The sequence below is a fragment of the Neolamprologus brichardi genome, chromosome 4, assembly GCF_056152115.1.
Source record: "Neolamprologus brichardi isolate AB-2024 chromosome 4, ASM5615211v1, whole genome shotgun sequence".
NCBI classification, from domain to species: Eukaryota; Metazoa; Chordata; class Actinopteri; order Cichliformes; family Cichlidae; genus Neolamprologus; species Neolamprologus brichardi.
In genome coordinates this window covers 22,207,777-22,231,801 of record NC_142107.1, presented here as the reverse complement: position 1 = coordinate 22,231,801, position 24,025 = coordinate 22,207,777, and the positions used below count along the sequence as shown (strand labels likewise).

At 41.2% G+C, this 24,025-nt stretch overlaps 2 protein-coding genes across 2 annotated transcripts in view; one reads left to right on the top strand and one right to left on the bottom strand.

The window, feature by feature from the left end:
- Positions 1-5,239, top strand: LOC118455012 (uncharacterized). The gene is made up of 3 exons (XM_035912602.2): positions 1-116; positions 202-315; positions 4,515-5,239. Exons 1-3 carry the CDS (start codon positions 1-3, stop codon positions 4,873-4,875), a joined length of 591 nt encoding a protein of 196 aa, XP_035768495.2. The 3' UTR covers positions 4,876-5,239.
- A 1,798-nt stretch (positions 5,240-7,037) lies between these two features.
- The window catches only part of radil2a (Ras association and DIL domains 2a), a 30,442-nt gene continuing 13,454 nt past the window's right edge, over positions 7,038-24,025 (bottom strand). Inside the window, exons 9-16 of the mRNA XM_006801960.3 lie at positions 21,821-22,040; positions 21,429-21,601; positions 18,160-18,304; positions 15,201-15,382; positions 14,743-15,100; positions 11,764-11,897; positions 10,852-10,991; positions 7,038-10,272 (exon numbers count right to left, since the gene is read on the bottom strand). Coding sequence (XP_006802023.2) covers positions 10,170-10,272; positions 10,852-10,991; positions 11,764-11,897; positions 14,743-15,100; positions 15,201-15,382; positions 18,160-18,304; positions 21,429-21,601; positions 21,821-22,040 — 1,455 coding nt within the window. The 3' untranslated portion in view covers positions 7,038-10,169. The remainder of the gene's footprint in view (positions 10,273-10,851; positions 10,992-11,763; positions 11,898-14,742; positions 15,101-15,200; positions 15,383-18,159; positions 18,305-21,428; positions 21,602-21,820; positions 22,041-24,025) is intronic.

Sequence of the window (24,025 nt, the reverse complement as noted above, 5' to 3'; positions counted from 1 at the left end):
ATGAGTTTGGGTGTCCCCTGTCAGCAGTTTCAGCTCCACATGCTGACTCAGCAGCTGAAGACCTTCAATGACACGATTAGTTATGAAGATTTGATGAAACAAATACAGTCTCTGAGGTGAAACAAACTTATTTCTCTATCAGTATTTGATTATTTTTCCTTTTTATAAGTTTATGAGTTTACTTGATTTGATTTCCCACAGGGACAGTGCAGAGCTCCACGCTCAGATACCGGGGCACTTCAGAAAAAGACAAGAACCAGTGGAGACAGAAAATGTAAAACATCAGCAGAGACTGCAAAACACTGAAGCCCAGAGGTATTGAGCTCATTATGTGTTATATTATATGAACAGAACGTTCATTGTATAAAGATAAAAATAAAGGTGAACGCAGTCTTGCAAATAAAAGAATCAGTGCTGTGTTTTACAAATACACAAACACAGATGTGACAGATGTGACAGATGTGGCTCTGGTATTTCATGAGTTTGTGTGATTTGAAAAATGTCACAGTTTTATTTTTGTTTTCTCAAGTTTATTATTTTGGCAAAATTAGCTGATTTTAGCATTTGGAAAATTTTCAAATAAAAAAATTAATTAATGTAACCTCGTTTTCCTGTTTGTGTAATTTTAAGTTTTAAGTTTTGTGTAATAAGTTTAACCTCCTAGGACCTGGCGTCCACATGTGGACATCACATTTTGGGATGTCTAGACCAAAATACCTAATTTTTCTCTACAAGAGGCTGATATCCACTCACGAGGACATTATACTGCCACTGTTCTATCAAAATTTAAAATGAATGTCCTCATTTGTTGATCTCATATCTTTGTTTTTACATTCATCAGGTCCCAATCAGCCCAAATAGCAAAGAAAAGTTAAGAATGCATGCCATGAAAGAGTTCGGGTCTTAGGAGGTTAATATTTCTAAAAGAGTTAAATATTTTATTATTTTCAGAAATTTTACTTATTTATAAGTTATGTACAATTTTATTATTTTTTATTTTTTATTATCTGTTCATATTGCCTTATTTTCATATTTCTGCTCATTTTTATAATTACCAAAATAAATATAAATATTTAGTGGAATATGTGGAAAAACTTATATTTCAATTGTAAATCATCAATTAAAATGTAACTTAATTTTATTACCTAGAAAATGATTTAGAATTTTTTTTTTTACAATATTAAAAATATAAAACATTTTACTATATTTCAATATTAACACAACCTTACTAAAGTTCTATATTATATTCTATATTAAGTAAACTTACTAAAGTTCATTTTCTGAGCACTTTAAACATACATTTGGCTAACTAATATAGTTATTTTTCAGGTTAACATTAATAATAATTTTTTAAAAAAAGTTTCCGAGCACATTTTCATTTGATGAACTAAAAAATCTGAGTGATAGAAATTCAAATATCATCAACTGAACCACTTCAGACCAGTCTGTTGATAGAAAAGCACAAAATGGTTTAATCTTACTAGGATTTCCTGCTCAAACAGACTGAAATATTTCGCTTTTTCCTTCCACTTCAACAAGTTGTTTCACTTAAAATTTTAAAATGTTAAGTCCACTTTTTTTTACTTTGATCATGGTACATTTGAATATGTGAATATTTGCATACAGTGCAGACATGAAGCCACAAAATCCCTCTGACTTGTTTTTAGAGTAAGTGGGAGGAGCAGCAGCTGGTTTTGAAATATCATAAAGCCAGACAGACATTAGACATGTCCCGGAGAAAAGCAGTTTCGACAGTTTCTGTGGCTGCGCTGGGACAAACTGGGCAGCTCCTGGGAAACACAATCAGGCTGTGTTGACATTCATTCCAAACCTCCATGAGTGAGGTTAACCAGGCTGAGTTATTCCTGACCCTCAGCTGTAAATCACACTGTGACTCCGCTCCTGTAACTCAGACGCCCAAAATGACAACATCGGGACACAAGCAGCCTCAACAGCTCTGAAAACAAAGGACTCGGGCGACCTTTAGCTGGCCCGCTGACAGGTGCCGTTGCCTTTTTCTGACCTGGCTGCTGTGATTGTTTTCCTGTGCCACAGAAGGATGTTTTAGCAGTAAATCACACACATAACATAATGTGCACAGCCCGAGTTGAGTTGAATTCACTTTTCCCCTCTTTTGCTGTACTGGTTTGATAAAATTAGACTTAGAGTCAAAAACATTACATTTCACAAGTTGATGTTATTTAAACCCACTGATTGCTTGATTACATTAGCAAACAGCATGCTGTGTCTGGAAAGTCTCCAGGGGTTTAGGCCTGGAGTTTGCTTCTCGGACGTGTGGTTAAGATGCTGAAACAAACATGTTTTTGCAGTATTTTCAGTATTTGCATTTAGCCTTGATGTGTTCTGTCTGATGTTAACAAAAGCTAGAGATTAATCATTTGTTTATCTGATCTAACACAGAAAACACATCGAATGGTTAAACTGACATATTTTAATGTTTCATGAAAAACATTGGCTCTTTTCGAAATACACCTTAAAAAACACTGGGATGGGGGCAGTATAAAGGCTGGAAAACTAAGTTATGCTAAAAAGAAATAATGGGAGAAACATTTTGTACCTAATCAGGTTAACTGGCAACAGGTCACAAATGGCAAATGTAAGTGCTGTGCTCTAAATTATTCCCTAATTTACTATAATGATGACGACCATTCAGACATTAAACTAGTGATTCAGACCAGAAATTCATCAGGACACTGTAAATCAAAGATTCTCACATTATTCTTAATACCACGGCAGTCGCCCCCTGCTGGTTAATTAGAAGCAGTGTTAGGGAGTAACGGAATACATGTACCGCCGTTACGTATTTAAAATACAAAATATGAGTAACTGTATTCCGTTACAGTTACCGTTTAAAAAGGTGGTATTTAGAATACAGTTACTTTGTTGAAATAAATGGATTACACGGCGGTACTTCCCTGTTTCATATTGTGGCGGGTCAGGACTGTTTGGGTTTTGTTTGACAGCTACGTTCTGTTGTTCCAGACGGCAGCGTTACGGTTGCCATGGTTACAGGGTGGCGCGCTCTCTCTCTCTCTCTCTGTTTCCTGGGTGAGAGACAGTGTTGCCAACTTAGCGACTTTGTCGCTATATTTAGCGAGTTTTCAGACCCCCTAGCGACTTTTTTTCTTAAAAAAGTCGCTAGGGGGTCGTAGAAAAACTACGCAACGGTGGTTAATGCACTCTGTGAATTTTAGTTTAAACGGCTTGAACCGCAACAGCGATGAAAAGCTAACAGGGACGCAAAGACTTTGCGATGAGCGTCTCAAGAAGCTAATGAGGGTTAGCTCCGCTAGCATTAGCGACTTTTTTTCTTAAAAAAGTCGCTAAAAAAAGACGTGAAAGACATTACAAAAAACAATAATTGCTAAAAGAAATTTAATTTGTAGTTCTAAATAAATTCTAAATGCATTTAGGACGTTTTTTGCTCACTTTATGTCTCGTCCACGATGTTATTTCTCTCTCCAGCAGCGTAGGTTACAATTACATTAGCATGACCAATTATGCAAATTAGGTGATGACGTCATTTAGCGACTTCTAGCGACTTTTAGGACAACCAATAGCGATTTTCCTTACTGACGAGTTGGCAACACTGGTGAGAGAGGCCTTTTTGTTGTTGTGCTAAGCTAATAGGCAGAATGCTACAGGCATAGCTCTAAAGAATGTAGCATCATAGGCAGTGTAGTCCGTGCTGCAGGGAGAATGGACTGTGAGCGAGGGACGGAGAAAAAGGAAAAGTACAAGCTGTCATCGAGCAAAAACGGGAGCTGGAAGCATGTAAATATAATAATAACCACTGCAGCCAAGAAGAGTGCCTGACGAGCCCAGTTGTAAGTAAGCTATTAAGACTAGACTGTACACCGTGTTCGTGTTTTCCTCCGAAACAATAAGTTCCGTTGGAGCAGCCTTTCAACGCCTCTCTCTGTCTCTCGGTAGCAAAGTTGACCCAGACAACAAAGTAAAGCTAGTTTTCAGCTACGAGCCCACAGAACCCGACGTATTAGCCAGAGGTCCCTTTACTACGGTTCAGAGCCGCGGACCTGTTTTATTTGCAGAATAGTTTTCTATACAAGATGCCTGCAAAAAGTGCAGCCTTACCTAATGTCCACCTACTGTTACTCATTTATATTAAGATTTAAAAATCTAGTTGGTGTTGGTATGCTGAGTATCCTTCAGTAACAGTAATAAATCACAGCAATAGTAAAATTATGTAGTTGTAAAAAGCATGATAATATATTAAGTAATCCAAAGTATTCAGAATACTTTACTCTCATCTGGACTTTCAAAACCACTTAACCAACCTTTGAGCCATCTTCTGTAAATATTCAATTCAATTCAGTTCAATTCAATAAAACTTTATTGATCCCGAAGGCTGACCCTGAAGGAAATTGTTTTTGTTTTTTCTTTTCAATTCAATAAAAATATATATAGTGTAGTCACATAGTTTTATAGAGTCTAAACTCAAAACTAAATTTTCATTTTCATCAAACCGCCAGGTTCATCCGCCTGAGTGTCCGACTGATCCCCTTCACCTCGGCCACAGCGCACCCTGGAAACTTTGAGGTTGTTTTATCGAGCAGCCGCACAGTTTTTGGTCTGATGAGTGTGATCGAGGACCGAGCTGGGATCCAGACCTCGAGCCTGGAGGTTTTCAGTAGCCGAGTGCCAACAGAGGAGGCCCGCCTGCCCCTGGAGAGCACGCTGGAGGTGTGCGGCTTCAAAGGAGGGCCAGAGGAGAGTCCTCCAGAGGTCACCGTGTATTATGACTACAGACTGCCATTTACAGACTGTCCCATCCTCAACTACGACCGCTACATTAGGTCGAATCAGGACTCTGCATCGAGTCGGGGTCTGTGAATTACAAAGCTGTTTTGAGGTACCTACACCTACTGTAGACACCAGTTTTGTTATACGCCTGAGTTTCAATATAACAACAACAAAGGTGATTTCGAACAGCAGCCAATGTCACACATAGTTGAGGTCAGAAGTAAACACACCCTAACCATACACATGAATGTTGTGTTCTTTCTGGGCTTTCAGGGATCTTCTTTGCAGCTGGCTCAACAGACATCTTTAATGACTTTAATGAAACAAACATTTGGTGCACATGTTTAATATGGATTTTCCTAATCCACACAGGCTCAAATATACAGCATACACTCACTTTAATCTTTAAATAAGTGGCTGCTGAGTTTTCTACAATATATTATCCTGACAAGTCCAAAGGCTATTAACTTCTCATTGGGGTCATGATTGACTTCAGCTGGTAGTTCCTCTTTGCCAGGATAAAAATGATTTCTTTGACAACATTCATTGGATTGACAAATACTCAGAACAATGGGGAAGTCAAGGAGCTCAGAGAGGATCTAAGGGGAATTGTAGATTTATCTAAGAACAAGGTCTGTGAATGAGTCATCACTTTACCAAGGTCTGGAATGGTAAAATGGTAAATGGCCTGTATTTGTATAGCGCTTTACTAGTCCCTAAGGACCCCAAAGCGCTTTACACAACCAGTCATCCACCCATTCACACACTGGTGATGGTAAGCTACATTGTAGCCACCCTGGCGCGCACTGACAGAGAAATAAGAAAAGTTGTTAGGATGTTCAGGAACAACCAAGGAACCAGGACTCAAGACACTGCTGTAAAACCAGCTTTACATAGTGAAAGCAAGTCTTACATCACCACGGACTGAGAGTGTGCTCACCAAGAAAGAAGAAAATCCAGAAAAACCCTTTAAGCTTGAAATTTGCAGCTGCAAATGCAATGACAGGCCTTTAAATCTAAGAACACCGTCCCAACTGTCAAGCATGGCGGTGGTAGCGTTACGCTCTGGGGCTGTTTCGCTGCCAGTTGTAATCGTGCAAGAGATATCAACAACAGCTAGACAGTTTAAACTTGGACACAGTTGGGATCCAAGAAGACAGGATCCCAAACATAAAACAAGCTAATATTGAGCTTCTGGAATGGCCTTCCCAAAGCCCCGACCTCATCCCTATAGAAACTGTGTGGACTATGTTTAAAAATCAGGTGTGCAACAGCAAACCAACCAATTTATATCATCTCTGTCAATTCTGCCACGTAGACACATATCCACCCAGAAGTATGACAGAAGGTTGCTAATGGCAACCAGAACGGGTATATATATTTGAACCTGTGTGGATTAGAGAAAATCCCAAATTAATTCAAACTCATTAACCAAGTTCTTGTATTTGTTTTAGTCATTAAATATGTATTTCTCCCTGGTAAAAGAACACCTTGAAGAAATCATTAAAAGCCCCAAATTACCACAACATTAATGCCCATGATGACCTCGGACAGCTAGCTGGATAACCACCCCCATGTTGGCAGTTAGTAAAGTAAATATTAGCTTTACAGCTTTACTGATAGATACAACAGTAGTTTTATTAAACATAATTTAGTACCATGAATCAAGTAATTTGGTAAGTCGGACAACCAATTTTAAAAGATGTTTTCTGCTGCTCGTAAAATATAAAAATATGCAGGGATGTCTTCAGTATCCCTTTTTTGTTTGCTAGTGTTAATAAACATGGCGATAGATGCCTCATGACCTCACTCAGGTCTTCCCATTTTATTATTGAATTAAAACAAAGCATAAATGAAAGCTAATGAGCGCCTCAAGTGAACCCTCAGCAACATTTAAAGGAGCATTTATGTAAGAAAGCTGCAGGGAGCGCCTCACTCAGCACCTCGCGGTCAGCTCATGCTTTAATTACACCCTCGGGGATGCAGTTTAAGCCGGCATGTGCAAATCTTCGCACCAGGTCAGAGTGGCGCTTTTCCCTGCAGGGCCTCGTTGGCTGAACGCTGCCATGCTGGAGTCAGTGGAAAGTGCCTGGCTGGTGGAAACCGCAGAGTCGCTATAAACAGTGGCCACCAAAGCGTGCCATGCAGCTACCACACCCCACAGCTTCCCTCCTCCTCCTCCTACTGCTGCTGCTGCTCCACCCAGCCCAGCTTTTACATCCCAGCTTCACCCCCAAAGCCGCCTCCTCCTGTTTACTAACACAGGCCCGATTTAAGGAAACAGACCGTAAAATGAGGCAGGTTTTCCAAGTCAAAATAATATTTATTCCACAGGCTCAAAAATACTGCGCAGTATAAATATTACAAAACAGATGAAAAACACAGACAGACGTCAGGTGATCGAGCTCTGCGGCAGTTTTTTTTTTTTATACATCAGAAGATGTTTTATGCTTTCATTTATTAAACCAGCTGAACACGTTAATGCTGAGCAGAACAAAGTCGGGTTTATGTTTCCTATAATAAACGGAGTTCTTCCAGAGGAGTTTGGAGAAGTTCTGGAATTTAAATGTCTCATTTTTATTTTTGGCCTGAGCTCTGCGGTTTGGAGGGAAACTAAACTGTAATTAGAGCCACATTAATGAGGCAATTAACCCAATGCCTCATAAAATGTGTACTGTCATGTTCCCAAAAGCTTTTTAACTTTTAAGTTGCTTTCTCATATGAAGTTTAGTGCTTTTATTTGTTTTCCAAGTTTAACACAGCAGGAAGAAATCTGCTTCAAACTACCAGGAATACTCTGCATGGTTTAGGCCACAATCCGACATCTATGGTGCCAAAATCCCAATAAACTATCCCAGTAAGAAGCTGGGACAAACAGGGCGTTTGTTAGGAAAATGTGTGAGGCTAATCTGCTAATGAGTTAATTGTGTGGTGACGTAGAAAATAAGACAACATGAACCATGTTTGGTATTTAACATTAAAGTAGCTGCGTTTCTCTTTTCTTTGTGCTAATTTCCTTCATATTTTCAAGGCTGGACTTAGCGTGGGCGCCTCAGACGCCTCCCCTTCTGCAGAGCTTTCTTCTGAAAAACTGATCTATCAAAATGTGGGTCACGCATCAGTAAGTGGAATAGGTGTACAACATCACCCTGACCTCTGACCTCTGTGTAGGCAGGCTACAGATGGCTCTGTAGCGTGTAAACAGCTTTTTATTTAAGTAAACAAATGAAAATATTCTTTAGGTTTGGACTCATGAGGTTTTTTTTATTGTTTTATAGAAAGATCAATGAAGCAAATAACTTGTAGAATAATTGATAATAAAGAGGATCAGGCTTCATTGTGGTTATGATTACCAATAACTTATTTTTCTGTTTCTCTGGATTGCAGCAAAACTTCCAAGCAGCGATTCTCAAACTTTTTCTCTTGACATGCCTCACAAAGACTCACAACCTACATATTTTTATCAGGTAATACAAAATAAAAAAGTAGCTCTAAAAATTAATCAAGTTTTTTTAATTGGTTGTCCACACGTTAACAAACAAGGGCAAAAAGATAAAGAAAATAAGCTGTGGAATAACTGATAAATATAACCCGCAGTGCTAGTTGTGATCCTCTGACTTCGTCTTAATTTAACTTCTTAACTTCCTGGTGAACCACTTTGGCTTAGTCTAAACCAGAAGAAGTTACCGATCTCTCCGTATATGCCCAACAGGTCAAAGATGCAACGTAACAATACCCTAAAAAAGATCCTCATGGTTAATCCCAACTCCAGCCACTTGGTTTCAGTGCCTAAACCTAACCTGCAATTTAACTTGAAGCTGACCCAGCAGATTTTTTCCTAACCCTGGCCACTTGTTTTATGTGTCTGACCCAAACTGCCTTTGGTTTGAGGATATCTGTTGCTGTTTCTCATTTTACCCTGAAGTGGATCTCCTCCATGTCATCCGCTTCCTCTGGACCTACTTTCAAGGCTTCTTGTTTTCTTTAACGAAGCTCTAAATAGCTCAAATCACTCAAAGTCAGCGGACTGACACGGGAAGAGTCAACAAGATATTTGAATTTTACTAAACCTCACTCAGCACGGTATTTCAGAAACCCTTTACCCCAGTGAAATTTTCCCATCCTTCTGGAGGATCCTGAGGCATCATCAGGCCTGAAGAAATAGATCATCTCTTCAAGGAACTCTTAGTCTACTCCACAATCTTCTCCCAGTTGGGTTTACCTGGAAAACCTCCAAAGGGTGGCCTCAAGGAGGCCTGATCAAATGTTTGCACCGCCACAGCTACTTATGACATAAAGTAGTGGCTCTACTTTGAGCCCCTCACCACATGTTTCAGACTGAGCCAACCTAAGGAGGAAGTGCATTTCTTCTTCTGAGGGGTCACTACCCACAACTCGTAGACATAAATGAGGGTTGGAAAATGGCTGGTCAATGAAAACGTCATCATTAGAGTCGGTTTTCTCTTAATCATGATGCTTCCTACACAACATGCTGATCCACTTTCCTATAATCCGTAACATTAAAGCTTCCTCGCAATAACTCTCCCTGAATATGTGTTTGACATAGTTTGAGAACCGCTGCTTTAAAGCACGAGTTAGTGTTTAACCTGGAAACATAATCTGCTCGGGGGAAATCTGCCTGCAAGTGAAAGAAACCAAACACACCTTTACCTGCTTTTATGTGTGTGTTTGTGTGTGAGGAAAAATGAGTAACACGCTACAAGTGCTAATTAAATTTTACTTTTAAACGACTGATAATATTTTCTGGTGTTACAGCAGCAGATGTTGAATCTATAGAAGGAAGAACCTGAAACAGCAGAAAACTGAGGGTTAATGTTCAGTCGTTCCTGCGATGAAACAAACGGTGCAACACAAAGACAATTTTCCTTGTTTTGGAAACTTATCTGGATCTGAGACATGCCCACAGGCAGTTACCTCTCGCTAACAAAGTAAACAACTGGGTAACATATTTTGGTTTTGGAGTGTAACATATAAAGCTTCACAGTTTAAATAGATAGAATTTAAAAATGAATTTGGAAATAGTTCCAGTTGAAGCCAGACGTGAGGGATGACGGAGCGGCTTGGCGGCGCTCTTCGGGGGCTGGTTTACCCCTTTCACTGTTTTTGAGTTTGTTTTTAGAAGCTGGTAAAGAAAAAAAGAGCTTTTAAAACTTGTCTTCCCCGTCTGCCTGCCAGCAAAGCGCCTACAGTCTGAGTTCAGTTTGATTGTCTCCATCCCACAATGAGTCACAAACAAAAAGGAGGAAGTTTGTGTTCCTTTGGTTGGGGGGGAATCCATCCTGTGAGAAATACTGACTTTGGGATGAAGTTCACGCCCTCCGGTATTCCCAAATTGCACTTTATCGTCCACTAACGCTCTTCCTTCAGCACGCTGCCAAAGTGGAGGCTTTGATGCCTGCTTTGGAGTCCATGTTGGCAACCAGAAGTTTGAGTGTGTCTCCGGATGAGCGAATCAGTTCCCGCCCACTGAAACGAACACACAATAAGTCGGAAGTTAGTTGTTGAGCCTTTCGCTTTACCGTGACACCATAATGACGTGTTTTAGATTCCTGCTATTTTCTATTTAAAATGTTTATATTTAGAGTCAAAAGATTAAAAATACAAACAGTGCTGCGATTTACATGATACCTCACATTAATCTGTGAACTGTTTTCTTAGATGTCCAAAGTTTTCTTTATATGATTTTCTTTTTTGTGCTATTTATATGTTACTTACATGGTATATGTTTTATCATGTGTTTTGCTGTTGTTAAAGCTGTGGTAACAACAACGGCCTACATGACCTGTGCTGTACCTCAATATGGCTCCACTTCCATTTCCATGATATGTGCTACTACTTAGATCAACCTTTAAAAACTTTGCACTGCTAATCAATTGTACGTTGACGACATCCAAATAGACCTACATCAGACACCGACTCCTCAGTGAAGTCCTTACCTATTGCTAGCTAGCTTTCTTTGCTCGGTCTCTCGTGTGTTTATGTTGGACTGAGTTTTTGCAAACATCACAATTGCAATCGATATGCCATCTGTACTTTTACACTCACATGCTATATTCCATCCCGACCAGGCTGACACCGTTCACGGCCAGGATTCGATCGCCCGTTCTCAGTTTCTGACATTTGGCGGCCGGGGACTCGGGAACGACTGACTTCACATAAATGCCGCTCATTCTCAGCGGTGTTTTCTACACGAAGACATAAAAACAGGACAAAAAATGTGATAACTTGGAGCACTGAAGGGATTACAACATTTTTATAATTAAGTTTTTCTAGGTTGGTCCACTGCTTTGGCGCAGACGACATTCTGTTGATCTATATGCCTCTCGTATTTGCTAAATATTTTTTCATCCCTGGTGGGAGTAGAATTTTGCCATGATGCTGTAAACACATTAGAGAGGTGGTTAGACAATTTGTTGATTGAAAGTTGGCTGTAAAAGAGGAGTGACACACTGCAGAAGCTCTGCAGTAAAGCAGAAAAAGTCCTTCTACACAGATATTTAAGCTCCCAAGAGGAGGATTTGTATTATTTAGCTAATGAATACAAAATATTACACAGCTTAAAAGATGTCTGTCAGAATCAACAGATTAAAAAAATGACATAAAAAGACAATGGAAGAAAATCAAGCAAATATTCCAGTGTAGGTGGAACTTGTTACATGTTGGTAATAAACAATTATTTAACTACGTATTTCGGGATAAGCATAAGGAAGCAAACACATCAGATTCAGTTCATTGTAAGAGTTTTATTGTGTTGTAGCACCTTATTTGTCACCGTGTCATTACGGTGTGAAGCACTGATCTGTAGAGTCTGGACCGCAGGAACATTTAGTGATTAAATGAGAGCTTTCAGCCTTCCAGCAGTTTGCAGTCTGAACTAATTAGCGTCCGATCTCATCAGGTAAACACACTTCCTCCTGCCTACGACTTTATTTACAAACACTGATTGTGAATACTTACCGTCCCATCTACGAGTGCCAGCCCGAGACCGTGAGGCCCTTTGTGGAGCTCCACCGCAAACACTTCCTCTCTGTCTTCTTCTTCCTCTGCTGCTGCTTCCTCGTTCCCAGTCTTCCTCCCAACACTTCCACTGGCTAAACAAACACAGACAAACACATCAGATCAAAGAGGCGTCCAGGAGTCGATTCCCACACTGTTCTCCAATAAGTCTGGTGGGTGGAGCTTCTGCATGTACATCACAGACTGGATCTATTTTCAGTCTTTTTCACGCTGCTATAAAAGATGGACGTAGCCACAGTGACGTCAGCCATGCGTGGACTTTCATTTGAAGCCAGAGTGTTAGCTGTTAGCTAACGAGCGTTTCACATCAGATCTGAGGCCTCAAGTGAGCATTAGAGGAACTGCAGATTTTCACATCATTTTATGTCATTTTTGCCCTGAAGTTGCCGCTTGGGGTCGTCCTGTCAAAACACCATCGACAGCAGCCTCCCCCTCCCCAAAAATAAACCCTGATCCTCCCCCTCCTCCCCCACTGTCTGCCCCCCACGCAGGACCTGCCCCGAACAATGCCGCTGCCGATTAAGATTCCACGCACCAACCCAGCTGTAAATTCCCATGACGGATCCGCCGCTGCTTTCCTTCCCTGACATCACCTCCTCTCTGTCATCAAACCTTCACCAATCATCACGCGTACCTGAAACCTCAGAGCTAGATGCAGGCGAGCGCAGGACGAATATAAAAACTCTATTTACATAACTTACAGCATGATGTGAGCATGATGTGAGCATGATGTGAGCATGACGCTCAAACGCTTCATTTTATTCATTTGCTTCATTTAAAAACAAACACTGACAACATGTAATAAAGTAACATTATTATTATTATTATTATAAGGACAAAACAGAAGGAAACAAAGTTCTTTTTTTGTTTTTTTGCCAGTATTCTTAAAGAAAACTTTTAAAAATAGCTTTCCTTGCAGAATGTGTCTCAGTTCTTATGTTTTTTTGTGATTTTGGAGGTTTTAGAAGCTAAACAACTGAAAAAAATAGGTGTTGGTTGTTATCACATGAACTTGGGTAACCTTAACTTTAACTGTCTTGGAAGGGACAAATTTATCACTTTATCACTATCATGATTTATTTAATTCTTGATGAAAATACTGAAGCGTTCAAATCCCCCTGCAATTAGACTGAACAACAATGGGCTTTTATCATAAAACTGTAAAGAGAAAATAAAACTAAAGCTTTTCCTCTTTACTTTGGTCTTAGTTTAATTTACAGTTAAATGTTGCAGATTTTAAAATCAAATAGGAATGTGCCAATTATTTTCCTTGGAAACAATTTTATCGATAGTCCATAAAGCATAAATAAAAATAAATAAATAAAAATACCAACAAAAAAAAAAAAAACCCCACTCATAAATGCTTATCTGTAATGGAAGAAGGAGAAGCAGGAAATTATTCAAACAGTGGAAGAAATGAACATTTAACATTTAATGGATACTCTTGGAAAACCATCTGTGATTAACCCATTACTGGAGTAAGACGTCCACCTTTGTATAAAAGTATAAACGGTGCAGATTAAACTGAGGGATTTCCTGCCCTTAAGTAGAGAGAAGGTGCCAGATGGCTCAGGTCCAGTGTAATCCTCAAAGCTTCTCAGCAAATTACTTTTGTTAAAAGCGTTAAGAGCGAAAACACAAAGCAACAAGTGACCAATGAGAGTAAAGACGTCTGATTAAGATCAACCAAATCCTGCTTCTGTTGGAGCGCTGAGGCCCACCGGGGCATCTGTCAGGGAGCGCCTTAGCACAGGTGATGAAAAGCGTTCCTGAAGGTTCAGATGTGAGGGGTCGTTGGAGCAGATCCTCCTTCCTGAATCCACTACAGCACTTTTAACCATTACAGCCTCTGTTTTTTGTGTGTCTTTGGTGTGTATTTGGTAAATGTGTTGAGGAAATGTTTCTCCCTACTTTGGGACTAAAAACACATCTTAGAGCTGAAGGCAACAAGCAGCTCCAGTCGCTGTGGCTCAGGAGGTGGAGCGAGTCCCCAACTAACAGAAACCCAAGTTTCCCCTGAAAGCTCCGCCACAGTGTGAGTGTTCGTCATGCCGTGTTGTCCGTCTTCATATACAGTCTCTGGATGTCGTTATTTTTCACAATTGGGTCGAAAAATGTTTGAAACTTGGGAATTTACTCATCATTTTCTCAGCGACTCCCTCTCACTCCTACAGATGACCTCATGACGGCGTCCATAAACAATAGGGGTGGGAGAGGAAGCTCTCTTTCCTCTGCACAGTGAACCCACCCTGAGCAGCCTTCCACTTGAAATTCCTGACCTCCAGAGTCAGTAAAAGAAGAAGAGGAGGAGGGCGAAGCCACCTTTATGTGGACAAATATGCAGCCGGCCCACAGGGTCAGGCTGCTAAACACTCCCCTAAAGACTTAAAGGAGGTTTGGAACGGAGACAAAGGTGGGAGTCACCCTGTGCGTCATCTGAATTAAAACCTGCTGCGTGCCAATAAGGCCAAGAAAGAACTACAAAAATGTGGTCAGGTTGTTGGCATGTGCACCAACTGAGGGGGCTCAATCTTTGTTTTAGTGACTGCTGAACACGTTCTACGCTCACTGACAACCAAAAAACCCACTGAAGCATCTGAGGAGCCAGAAAAACACAAGCTGAGCTCTGAAAATGATTTGCAGTACTGATTAACGCTCATATATTTTCATCAATGGCTTCAGGCCCTCGTATCCCACACGGAAGTTGTTGTGTTCTTGAAACATCTTTACAGCAGAAACAAAATATAAATAACTTTTATGACAGTAACTTCATAGTAACTTATGGAAGGTGAATGCTTGTTAAAGCCTGATGTTCAGGGTTCAAAGAGTAGATAAATAGATATTTAGAGCTTTGTTTGGGTTTGTATTTACTTCAGATTCGGACAGATACTTCTTTCCTGATTTGTAGCACACTCTTACCTTTCTTTAGTTGGCGGGCGCCCTCCTGCAGGTCAGCCTCCAGCTCAGCCAGCTCCATCCCCTGTGGGGTGTTGGGTGGCGTGAGCAGGCAGGATGGGTCCAGCGCCAGGCTCTTGTGGTAGCCCATGTCGGCCTGTCCTGGGAGGGTGTTCTGCAGCTCCAGGCTCTTCAGCTTCTGGGCCAGGACGGCCTCACAGCTGCTCAGGTCACCGGGAGGGACTCGAGTCTGAGCTGGTTCCGCAGATTTAAGAGAGTCTCGGTCTACCGGGTCGGAGACCGCCTGCTCGGCCGGATCCTGGGCGACTCTGACCGAGGCCGAGGCCGCAGACTGGCTGTCTGTAGTCGTCTCATTGACAGGCTGAGTTTGGGCAAAGTAAAATTAATCAACAGCAGACGCGGAAACATCAAAGTGTCTCATTTACTGCCGTCTCGTTATGGCGGCGCAGAGAGCTCGTTACCTGCTCCTCCGCTTCGGGTTCGGGTTGGGTTTCACTGCGAGGAAGCTGGCCGATGAAGTCCTGCAGACGCGGGAGCTGTTCAAACAGCGCCGGCTCCACGATGGGTTTGCCAAGCTCCAGGTGAAACGTGCTGCTGGGCAGGATGAGCGGCGGGTGGTTGTCGAAGCTCTCCAGGATGTCGGCTGCGCAAATGAAGAAGAGGAGAAGGGAAAGTCCAATCACCATCCATCAAAAACAACCTGAACTTCATTACGACTCTCTAATAAAATTTGATCCTTCATGTTTATGTGGAGCTGCTGGGTTTGGTTTAACGTTGATTAAAAGCAGTACATACACTACAGGCTGTTAAGAAAGGCTTTGATCACGGGTCACCAGACTGATACCAATTCTTTGTAATCAAGGAGACCAGTAAATTATGTTTTTAATTGTGACGTGCAACCAATCAGTAGCTCTGTAGGCAGCATGTTGCTCTAAACCAGAATGGTGACTGTAGAGAGGGCGCATCAGAGCTGAATCAGAGGCGATCCCCTAGTCACCATCGTTCGCTGCCTACACGGAAAATCTGAAGTCACCACAAATAAAAAGAAATGCAGCTTCATTAAAGCGCAAACTTCTAATACGTCAGCCAGTTCTCACAAACATCTGTAGCTCAGAAGGAGACGTGCCAGCTGAAACATTGTTTTTATGGTTACAGTGATAAAAGCGTTGTTTTATCTTCACTTAGAGGAGGAGTTAAATATTTTGTATCCTTCGCATGATGAATACCTCTCAACATTAGTGTCCAAAATCACTTTGTTGGAATCTGGTTCATCTGAAGTTGGAGGTGAAAAAGGTTAGAGTGAGAGTTAACTGTGATTGGTGGAAACAGGCTGACAGGCCAGGATTACTCTCCACCGTACGCCCACATTAATCCTGCTAATGTTCATTTTTTCCCTCAGTTTCAGCTCGTTAAGCGGAGTCTTGCTCCCCCGATGAAGAAGCTTCACTGCAGCAGCTCTGAGTAAGAGAGTAAATCTTTTAACTCTGAGTTGAGTTAAAAAGTTTGCTCGACTTTCTGGAATAGTTTTGTTATTAGTTCGTTTGCAAAACTAACAAGATATAATTAACAATTCATTTTTTTAATAATAATCTTATAATATTGATTGATTGATGTTTTTTTTTACATTTATATTTTAACTTTGATTTTTGTTGAGATTGACAGCTTTGGGCCTCCGTAAATGTTACACCTCTACACCTCGACCTCTAAATAAATATGCACAAAACCATGAAAGGAGACGCGCTCACAGCTGCACAGGACAAATACCTGACAATATAATGAGTATAACAATAAACAGGCGTCGTCAGCTGATGTTTCAGGAATTTTTTCAAGATTGCTTCTCAGCTGCTGAGGAGCGGCTCTTCTTCTCTTTTTGTTTTTTAAGCACATTATCAAACCCGCTGCCTGCCCTGTTATTTATCATGACATATTCCTCAGTCAAAAATGTCTGACAACAAGTTTGAGCACGCAAAGCCGCACAACAGGTCGTTCTGATTCCTCCCGAGCGAGGAGTCTGATTACTGCAGTTTGCTGTAAACAAGGTCGTCTTGCAGGGAGGACAAAACTGAAAATGTTTCTAGTAACAAAAAAAAAACAAACACTTGCAGTATGAGGAACTTCACAAAAACTGCATTAAAATGCACTTTGTCAACTCTTTGTCACAGCCTTTTAATTATGAAATCCAAGCAAAAGTAACGGGAACTGTTGATGACAGGAGTATTAGGCAGCTGCATTTATTATTCATTCCCAATAAAAGTTATTACAAAAAAGGCATCACAGTTAGCCAAAACCCAATGTGATGTCTTTAAATTTCTAAACATGAAACATTCAAATATTTGCATACATATCAGGGGCATTAAAAAAACAATTTGTGCTAATTTGCTTAATCAGAAAATGTTGGTTTATTTTTCTGATTGGCAGCAGCTGAAGAACAGCAGCTCGTTCATACCCGCCACGAGTCAATTAACAACATTCTTCTCAAAGGTGCAAACGCTCTCAATTACAGACGAGGTTTGGCTCTTTGAAGTTTGAGACGAGTCCAAACTCATCGTTTTTCAGCCTGCAGGGTTACTTTAGTGATGGGTCGTGCTTTAGCCCTAAAACAGAAGGTTTTCCTAAACCTGACTAAGATGTTTTTAAGGCCCGAAAAAACCAAAACATAAAGGTCTGACTAGGCCACCGCTAACCCTCCAACCTCACAATGTGACCTTTGCAGGCCTCTAAAATTGATCATTTAGAATCTGTGCATTGAGTTAATCCTTAGAACGATTTTAACTGGAAATGTCCGTTCCAACTTCTCTGAGTAGCACTGAGATTTAAAAACACTTCAAATTCTTTCAGTTACAATAAATCGATCAGTGTGGCTGTCCTCTCAGGTGTTACAATAAAATAAAGAGAATTTATGGGGCTATGACTCATGTTAGTAGTAAGAAAAAAAACGTTGACATGACTTTGAAAGCATTAATATAACTTTGGATGTAGCAGCAGCGAAGTTTGGAGGGTCGCTGAGGTCAGACGGGTTGACTTACAGTGCTGTGCTTCCTAAAGAAATATGGTTAGGCTCTTAAACACATTAGCAGAGGGAAGATTTATGAGAATTAGAGGATAGAATGAAGGTTGACTTGTTCTCAGGAAAAGTGCATGTAGAGACTCAAACACCATAATATGGCAGGAAGAAGACACTGAGAAGGACCAAACTTGAGCTAAGAAAACATCTGAGATGATCCGTCCACAACAGCGATTCTTTCTGAGGCATTCAAATATTTGGTGTTTGGGACACCGTGAGCCCGTGGGCTGTAGTTACACAGAGAGCTAAAAACGTGCTGCACACGAACAGAGCTGGTAAAAAGCCAGACAGGCTAAAAATGACCACAGACGGGACACAAGGCTGCTACGTCATCGTTCAATAAGTCTGTTCTTTACCCGTTCTGACGGCGTCCTCTGCATCACTCAGTGACGGGCTCCATCCGGAGGGGCACGCCTTCCCGGAGTTGTACTCCCTCAACATGTGGTGAAGCTGGGCGGGTTTCAGAGCAGAGAACTCGGTCCTGAGAGAAACCCAGGATGCCTGCGAGGACATAAAACAACAAAGAAAAGACAAAAACATCAATAAACACGAGGCAAAGCTCCTCTGAAGCTCTTCATGGGTTAAAATATGGGTTCATAAAAGAATTTCCCCGATGGTTTAGTTTTAAGTCGGAGTCATAAAAGCTTCTTATTGGACTGTATTTTTCCCATCATGCTTCCATATGAGCAACTCTCTCATTTACATGCAAAGTATTCTAAACTAACTAGATAACATGCAAACAGGAAGCTGTGGTAACAAGGCCTCGTGGGAAAAATGTGTCCACAGTAGCACTTCAAGTTTCAGTTTTTCTTGTGTTTACTCTCCGGTGAGAGGTGCGCGCTAAGTTTCACTAATCAACTCGTCCTGTTTGTTCTGTGCAGCGTGAGAACTATAAACTCGCCTTTATCTCCACACTCTTAGTGGGAAAGTCCACATCGTGAAACATGATGATCGCCTCAGAGCTGCAGCCACTCAAGCACACTTAAGACAATATTTGATATTTGATATTTTGATGAGTGCAGCAGTATAAGGATACAGGTGAGTCACCTGGTTATTGAACCTACGGAGTCCAAAAGGATCAAAATTAAATACTTAAAAAAAACTTTATCCTTATAAATATTAGTTTAGTTTGTCTTTGTCTTCTTTGTACGATGAGCAGAATCCCAGAAGGCGATGTGCTTGTTCAGCTGCACAGGCCTTAACGACAGACAGACGCTGATAATGAGTGTTTTTCTGAAACATCGGGTGATGTCATCCTGCCAGCTGATCTTTCAGACACACCGACCTTTTCTCAGAGCGTCTGCTGAAAGTAGCTCGAGGACACGGAAACAGGTGAGTCGCCTGGCTGCGTCATAGTGTGTTTGAAGTCCGAAATGATGCTCATACTCAATCATCAGTATCCTTTTTTATTTTATTGTATCTTTTTTGTTTTGTTAGTAAGATGACATGTTATGACATCATTCTGCCTGCTGATGTTCCTGAAACACAGAGGATTCCTTCTGCTGGACGTAGCTTGAGGATAAGGAAACAGGTGATTCACTGCATACTATTCATGCATCTGTTACAAGACAAACTTTACAAACATGACACCTTTCATTCGGTCTGCTCCCACTTGAACTACTGAAGGTAAAGACTGTGCTCAGACTTGCTGGGGCCGACGGAAGCTGGAAGCTGCTCGGTCACAGAGACGCCACGCTGAGCCGAGGAGAAGATGAACTTTAAGTTCCGCTTACAAACAACCCGAACTTAAAAATGTCTCATTTTTAAAGATGTCTGAGATTTAATGTCCCCCTAAAATAAGGCCCTCCAGATGCCACGTTCTCTGGCACAACAAGCGACACCGCTTCCCACATCTGGTAATTTACAGCTGTGCCAGCGAGCCACTTCAGCTCTTAGCAGCTCCAGATGGAAAAGCAGAAATCTTCAGAGGGTGTGTGCCGTTTAGCGGCAGCCACAAAACGACCTCATGCCAGGGGGGAGGGGCGGCGAGAAGCAGCGACTCCGAGGCAGAAAAGACGAAACGCTGCGTCCGTCAGATGAGTCATGGGTGGTGCTGCGCGTCATGCAGTAAAAACAGGTGGCAGCCTCACAGTGTGAAACCAGAGTTATGGTTCAATAGTCAGTAAATGTTTCCATTTTTTAAACTGGGTGAATGGAATGAAACACAGAGAGTGTACATCATGTTCTTTAATAATCAATAAGTGTGCTGTAGATAAAAGACTTCCTGAGGTAAAAATAATGGTTGATTTATATGACTGAGGTTATTTAAAGACAAACCATGTGACCTCACACTGACACAAGAAGGCCTAAATATAAACTCCTTACCCGCCCACCCCTCAGTCAGGGCCAGCTTAAACTGCCCTCATGTCCCTAAGTAACTTAAGTAACTAACTGAATGACCTTCTAGGTGCTTTGTACCTGGGGAACTTTGCAGGTCTGTTTCCCTTCAGTGGCTCAGTGTTTAATAACATACTAAGTGAGAGCTCAGCTTCCTTCTTCGAGTAAACAGGATCTGAATAGGTAGCTAACAACCTGCTTAAGGAGGGACTAAAGTGGCGAGCTACCGCAGCACCACACAGGCTGAAGTGTAGACGCAAATATGCCAGGTTGTTCTCCGATTGTCTGTCAGCCTTTAAGATGATTTTTCTCCTCTCTGTGTTTGAACAGCTCCTTAAACGAGGCTTTAACCTGATCATTTCTGAAGTGTTAGTCCGAGCAAACAGGATATCCTCATCACACCTTCACTGACAGTGTGACATCAGGGTTTAAAACATTTTAGTGTGTTTACTCTGTTTCCTCATACTAATGTTTCTCAGAGGACTGCAGCTGTTCTCAGGGGGACAATAACCATAAAGCGAGAGCGTGCTTCCACAGACAGCCCTGCCCTCGGCTCTGTGGCAGTGCTGTCAAACATGTGGCCCGGGGGCCAGAACAGGCCTGACAGTGCGTCTGATTCAGCCCGCTGTATGTTTTCTTTCTTCTTTTAATATGATGTCGGTTATTTTGTGGTAAAACAGAAATCCTTTCTTCTTCTTCTTTCATTTTTTCTGTTGCTTCTTCCCTTTCAATGCTCATTATCTTCATTTTTCTTTCCATCTTTATTTTTCTAATTTATCCATTTTCTTTCTTTTTTACTCTTCTCTCTTTTGTTCTTTCATTTCTTTCTCTCCTTCATTTCCATTTTGCTTTTGTTCCTTTCTTTGTGTCTTTCCTTTATTCTTGTATTTCCTCTGTTCCTTCTCTTGCCTTTCGTTGTTTCTCTCCGCCCCCTTTTATTCTTCTTTCCTTTGTGTGCCCCTTTCCTTTCCTCCTCTTCTCATAACTGGTTTTTACTTGTCCAGTTTAAGATCAAACTGGTCTGTAAGGGGACCACAATCTAAAAAGACTGACACGCTGCTCTGTGGTGTTACTGGTCACCATAATGTCTGACAGAAGGAGCCAAGAGTTTGGAAAATGTAATTGAGCTTTAGATTTCCCCAAAAATGGAAAGTTTTAAATGAGCCAGAAACATTTAACTCGTACACATTAGAGGAAATACTCGGGCTGCCGTAAACGTGACTCTGCCGCTCGGCTACACCCGCCTGCGGTAAGACAAACAGGAAAGGAAAAGAGGATGTCCTCTGACCTGCAGCAGGGTTTCTTTGGGTGTGGCCAGCAGATTGACAGCAGCAGAGAGCTTCTGGAAAAACTCTGTGGCCAGATCACCCAGACCGATGCTCTGGATCCAGTCCATCAGCAGGTCCAGGTTGGCCCGGATCTGCACGCCACGGGACCACTGATAGAACCCAGCGACAGATCCTGAACAACAGCAGAGAGAGAGGACATGAATGATATTTATAAAGTTTATTTGCACGTCAGCTTTCATTAGAAGTTAAAGAAAAAGAAGCATAAACAGTCTCATACATATAAAAGAGCAAAATAAGACAAAATATGAGAAAACAATAAGAAGACAGACTAAAAAGAAACTCACAGTTAATATTACATTATGTACATTAAATGAGAAATAACAGATCTTACCTCTCTCCATGAGGGTGTTGAAGAGCGATGCATTGATGAAGAAGAACAGGTAGGCGCAGAGCTGTAAGGCGATGTCTGGATGCACCTGGAAGGCCGTCAGCAGCTTCAGCGCCTCCTTCAGGACCTCCAGGATGTTCTCAAGACCATCGGGCACTCGCAGCTGACCGCTCTCTGAGAAAGGGTTCCCATCCAACAGGCCAGACAGGGCTGAATACATGCTCTGTAGAGGGGGGTGGGAGACATTATGAACTACTGACATGAACTCCCTTTGTTATGCTGTGACTCAAGAAAAAACTGAAAGTATGTAATGACATATTAGGGCCCTCTGAAGGTAAAAACAGTAAAAAAATAGTGAATTTACAAAAAAAAGGGCAAATTCAAATACGCAGAAAAACTTGTGTATTTTTTTCTAAAAGGCTAATTTATAAGTAATTACACAAAGAGAGGTACAATGCAAATCACGTGTAAGGTGTGCAGGACATCATAATTCAAAGACAGGAAGGCATTCACAGAGAGAACAGGAAGCCCTGCAGAAAAGCCCGAGGCTCACAGCACAAAGGGCAGCTGTAGGGACGTGAATAGCCCGGTGCTGCAGTCACACCACAGTTTGACTTATTTCAGACACACATACGAGTATTTTAAGGGGCCCTTTTCTTTCCTGATAAACTAAAGTCTTTTTCACACGGTTTTTGGCGCTCCTAGAATAAAGTCTGTTTTTTCTGCTAATTTGCTCAAAGAATAAACTTAAAGCATAATTTCACGGTTATGCTTGCATCTCATTTTGTTCTCGGTGCTTCTATATGTCTCACTGAACAAGAGCACCTGTTGAATTGTTGATCAGAGCCTTTTTTTAACTTGTAAATCTGTGCAGTGCCCAGAAAAGCTAACTAAACACTCAAAAATGATTCATACAACATAATCTGTTTATAACAGTTTCATTCTCCCACAGATTTAATGACTGTATGGTAGTGCTATATTTGCAGCATTCATAACCCAAACATGACCCTCCCTGCTGTTTGTGTGGAAAACGCGGGGATTTTTCTGATCTCCTAGAAAGTGAACTCGATGCTGACAATCTGAGGCTGCATGGCAGCAAGTTTAAATTTAGTTTGAGCTCAAAAATCCACCTGCAGCTTGAAGGAAGCAGACTGTACACCGACAGATTTACAGTGTAGATAAATAAACCTGCAAGCTCTTCATACTGAATACTACCTCGCAGTCAGCTCTTATCGCTCCTCGCGCTGCTGCTTACACAATTCTGCCATTGTTTCACACGCATGACATCAACCGCTGCCTCATCGAACACACCAACACGCTCACACAACATGACTAAGATAATGAGCTCAGACACGCTGACAGAGGCCGTAACCCTGCATGCCTGAAGCAACAGGTCAGCTGATAGTTTACAGTGAAACTCAGCAGACCTGCAGGTGTTGAGCTGGGCTGATGGTTTAAAATTACTTTCTGTGCACATAGACGCCTTTTTTCTGCTTCTTTAACACATTTTTTCCACAGTTTTATTTACAGTATAGTCACAAATAGCTTTAGCGGAGAGAAAAAGAAGAACTGAAGAGTCATACTTCACAGGAAATTAACAAAAAGACCCTTTTTGACTCCTCCTCCCTTCCTTTTGGTCTTTTGGGTGTTTCTCATATGACAACTTGTCTTCCTCTGCAGGAAACAGGCTCATAGCCGCTAATCCTCCCTTTCTCCAACAGAAAAACAGTCAAGTGAAACATGTATAAGTAATACATGTCAAGACAATTCAGAGTACATTATATTCTCAGTAAAGGTGGAGCTGAGTGAATACAGAGCCTCAAAAGTGATAAATTAATGTCTGACAAACAAAACACTTTATAAGGCTAAAAACATACAATAAGAGAATTATATTTTCAGAAAGTCATTCGAAAAATCTTTGAGTAAACAAAACAGGACAGGCTGTTCCTGCTTCCTTCCTCAGAAGTTGCAGGGTTGTGGCGGTGGTGCAGTTTCTACTCATAAAAATCCTCAACATCCCAGACTGGTTTCAGATTTGTAAAAATATGCTGTCTGGCATTTTATCTCTAAGAAGGCAATTATTAAAGTTAAAAACAACTGAAATTCCAACAATTAAAATCTCTAACATTAACATATGAGTTGTAGTGTCTTATGCTCAGATTTAAGGTGGATTATCTTTCTCTGTCAGTCTTCCACTGCTAAATTCTT